We start from the raw sequence: 459 nt of genomic DNA, 5'->3' as shown, positions 1-459 counted from the left end.
CGGGGTCTTCGATCTTCGCACCCCACTTCTCGAGCTTGGGCACGGCCTTCTCGAACTCCTTCTCGTCAATCAGCATGTTGCCGGAAGTGTCGATCTCGTCAAACATCACCGTCAGCTCGAAGTAGTCGTAGAGGTAGCACAGCATCAGGCGGAACTCAAGGAATTCAACGAAGTCCTCGGAACCCTTGTTCTCCAGCTTGCTGCCCAGGTCCTTCGCCTTGTTGAACGCACGCTTCGTGATGTCGCGCACTCGCGAGGTGAACTCGTCCAACTTCAGCACCTCAATGCAGCCGTTGTACACCTCATCGTAGGACAGCTTGCCGGTGTCGTTCTTGTCGAACTTCTTGAAGAGGTCAATGCGGCGCTGCTTCGCCTCGGCGGTCTTCTCGCGCGGAATCGTCTGGCGAATCCGCTCCCACGCAACCTTGCGGTCTGTGGCGCTCTTTCCATCCTTGTTGC

The 459-nt window shown here is 57.1% G+C and overlaps 1 protein-coding gene across 1 annotated transcript; it reads right to left on the bottom strand.

Annotated features, from left to right (window-relative positions):
- Position 1: 1 nt before the first annotated feature.
- On the bottom strand, positions 2-457 carry Tco025E_08507 (flagellar calcium-binding protein; the record flags this gene model as incomplete). The annotated part of the gene is made up of 1 exon (XM_029375354.1): positions 2-457. A coding segment is annotated over one exon (456 nt), but the record flags the coding sequence as incomplete, so codon positions are not given.
- Positions 458-459: the final 2 nt, after the last annotated feature.

This window comes from Trypanosoma conorhini (assembly GCF_003719485.1).
Source record: "Trypanosoma conorhini strain 025E chromosome Unknown Tco_14.4_contig_00799, whole genome shotgun sequence".
Taxonomy (NCBI): domain Eukaryota; phylum Euglenozoa; class Kinetoplastea; order Trypanosomatida; family Trypanosomatidae; genus Trypanosoma; species Trypanosoma conorhini.
Note: the sequence above shows the minus strand (reverse complement) of the source record. Positions and strands in the feature narration are given on the sequence as shown.